Source organism: Macadamia integrifolia, chromosome 1 (assembly GCF_013358625.1).
Source record: "Macadamia integrifolia cultivar HAES 741 chromosome 1, SCU_Mint_v3, whole genome shotgun sequence".
NCBI classification, from domain to species: domain Eukaryota; kingdom Viridiplantae; phylum Streptophyta; class Magnoliopsida; order Proteales; family Proteaceae; genus Macadamia; species Macadamia integrifolia.
Genome location: NC_056557.1, coordinates 5,745,100 through 5,748,167, shown reverse-complemented (window position 1 = coordinate 5,748,167; position 3,068 = coordinate 5,745,100). Strand labels below are relative to the sequence as shown.

The 3,068-nt window shown below is 41.2% G+C and overlaps 1 protein-coding gene across 1 annotated transcript; it reads left to right on the top strand.

Annotated features, from left to right (window-relative positions):
- The first annotated feature begins 1,022 nt into the window (after positions 1 to 1,022).
- On the top strand, positions 1,023 to 3,051 carry LOC122082536 (putative glutamine amidotransferase GAT1_2.1). The gene is made up of 4 exons (XM_042650172.1): positions 1,023 to 1,530; positions 1,622 to 2,349; positions 2,434 to 2,640; positions 2,748 to 3,051. Exons 1-4 carry the CDS (start codon positions 1,443 to 1,445, stop codon positions 2,985 to 2,987), a joined length of 1,263 nt encoding a protein of 420 aa, XP_042506106.1. The 5' UTR covers positions 1,023 to 1,442; the 3' UTR covers positions 2,988 to 3,051.
- Positions 3,052 to 3,068: the final 17 nt, after the last annotated feature.

Sequence of the window (3,068 nt, the reverse complement as noted above, 5' to 3'; positions counted from 1 at the left end):
AAAAAAAAGGATTTTTATTGGTATAAATAAATTGGGGTGGGGTGGGGTGGGGTGGGGTGGGGTGGGTATTGGGGGAAAGAACGCTCCCTGGTTGCGCACTTGTGTGCTCTTATATGGTTATATTCAAACACAGAGGATGGCGAAACGACACCCACATCCTTGTGTAATACAAAAATCCACCCCTTGTGATGCCCATGTGAGTCTCTTCAGTGGCCCTTGTGTTGATGCAAGGTCGTCCCTACATCCAGATATAGAGGACAGTGAAATAATGTCCCACCCTTGTGAATTACAAAAAATCCACCCCCTTTAATGCTCATGTATGTCACCTCATTAGTCCCTATCTGGGCACAGGGACTTGCGATCAAGGAGTGTTTTTTTCTCAATAAATGGGGTAGGGTTCCCAATACACTAGTATGGAAGGAATATAAAAAACCACCCCTTGTAATGACCATGTGCATCACCTCATTGGCCCATGTACACATGCCCATGTACACATAGGGTTGTCCCCACGTCCAAGTATAGAGGGCAGTGAAATGACTCCACAACCCTTGTGAAATATAGAAAATCCATCCCTATTAATGCTTATACGTGTCATCTCATTAGTCACCCAGTGTTCTTTTAGATGGTTATGATAATGTTAAAGATTTGCACATTGTCAGTTGAAATTCGAAATTACATGCGAATACCTCTGTTAACACCAAAATTATTATGGCAGTCTCCCCAGAAAATGTCTTATATATCTTCGTATTTCAGTATTTTTTTTTTTATAATACCCTTTTCAAGGCCCGAAATTACATACGGGCCCTCCTCCTTTTTCTTCGAGTTAGACTCCTTAAAGAGAAGGAGTCTCTTACACCCCAATCGAATATGAAAAAGAGAAGATTTAATTGGCATGTCCACGCCAGCACATAGTCAGGTTTGCGTTTGACTAGTCTGATAAGAACAACTTCCTTGGAAATACAAAACTGGAATGCACCAAAACAGTAATTAACTACCTTAATTACAGACTTATAATTGTAATAGGATTAGATCATCACTGCTCCCACTCCAAGTCCAAATACTCTCCAATTCTCAAGCCCCGTGGAGAAGTTGAGAATACGCGGCGCCAAGGCCGTCGTGCACCTGTACTAGATTGAGCCTGGGGCCTAGTCATACGGGACTCACGCACAGATTGATATGCCATAAAAAACTACCTTAGAGAGAGAGAGAGAGAGAGAGAAGACACCAGAGGGAGGCAGAAGGCCAACACAACCGTTAAAAGCATAAACGAAGAAGATGAGAACAGAAAAGAAAGGCAACCCAGTATTTATGGAGATCTTGATAAGATTTTGTGTTAAGCAGTCACATATAGTAAGCACAGCCTAGCATTAGTAGTATTTACATATAAAAGGATAGCCTCTCTCTGTGTCTCTGTGTGTAATACACAAAATCAGAGATTGGCAATGGCTTCCGACCTCTCCTCCATACTTCCAAGGGTACTCATCGTCTCCCGACGAAGTGTTCGCAAGAACAAGTTCGTTGATTTTGTGGGTTCGTGTCAATTCTTAATAATTTCCTCCTTTTTTTTTTTTTTTTTTTTTGATTGATTTCGTTCCTTAAAAATTTTGGGTCTTTTGATTAGGTGAATATCATCTTGATCTCATCGTCAGTTATGGAGCGGTGCCAGTAATTGTTCCCAGGGTCGCCGGAGTTCATACCTTACTTGACAGCTTTGAGCCAATCCATGGAGTTCTACTCTGTGAGGGTGAAGACATCGATCCTTCACTCTACGATGCCGAGATTTCTGGGCTTTCACCAGAAGAATTAGAAGAGATTAGGAGCTTGCATGTGAGCGACACATCAATTGATCGAGAAAAAGACACAATAGAATTGAGACTCGCAAAGCTCTGCCTTGAAAGAAACATACCTTACTTGGGAATCTGTAGGGGTTCACAAATCCTTAATGTTGCTTGTGGGGGTTCCCTTTATCAAGACATTGAGAAAGAACTCTCCAAATATCTTTCAGGACAGAGAGTCGTTCACATTGATTATGACAACTACGATGGGCATCGTCATAAGGTGAATGTGGTGGAAAATACCCCATTGCATGACTGGTTCAAAGATTCTCTGGAGGAAGGGAAGATGGAGATTCAGGTTAATAGCTACCATCATCAAGGTATCAAGAGATTAGCCCAGAGGTTTGTTCCGATGGCTTTTTCTCCAGATGGTTTAGTTGAAGGGTTTTATGATCCTGATGCGTATAATCCTCATGATGGGAAGTTCATAATGGGACTCCAATTCCATCTAGAGCGTATGAGGCATCCTGAGTCAGATGAATTCGATTATCCTGGTTGCCCATCAGCATATCAGGTAAGACACTTTCATTAATGGTGTCTTCTGCAGTTTACAGGAACAGTATTTGATGGGGTTTTGTGATGTTAATTGATTTTGCAGGAATTTGTGAGGGCAGTAATTGCTTACCAGAAGAAACTGAATAGCTCAATAAGTTTAACAAAAGGTCTGAAGCTTGACAAAGAGATGGAAAAGAAAAGAAGCATTATAGTTCGAAGTTTCTCGATTGCCAAAGAGATGTACATTGCAGGGCGTGAGATGCCTTCAGATCATAAGTGTGACCTTGAAGCTGGAGCTGAATTCCTACAGGTATATATAGGATCATCATACACTCTCTCTCTTTCTGTCTCTCTCTCTCTATCTATCTCTATTTCTTAATTGCTTGACATTTGTTTGGTTAATGTTGCTGTTTTCAGTCGAATAAGGCTCTGAGCACACAACAAGAGAAGAGGTTGAAACAGATGGGTGCAACGGTTAGGAATGCTCATCTGTATCTAGAGAGATTGAAGTTGAGTGAGGAGAGGGAGAAGCTAGCCAGGAGTGTAATGGGGAAGATGACAATAGAGCAGTTGTCTGATCTCACGTCCTTCTACCAAATGATGGGGACAATCTGTTCAGAGGTTTTAGATAAGAAGGTTGAGTGCCTTCTCAATTAGATTAATTGTTTTATCTTCTTCTTTTTCTTTTCTTTTTTCCCTCCTTTAGTACAGGAGTTCTGTGGAAAGGATTTTTTTTTT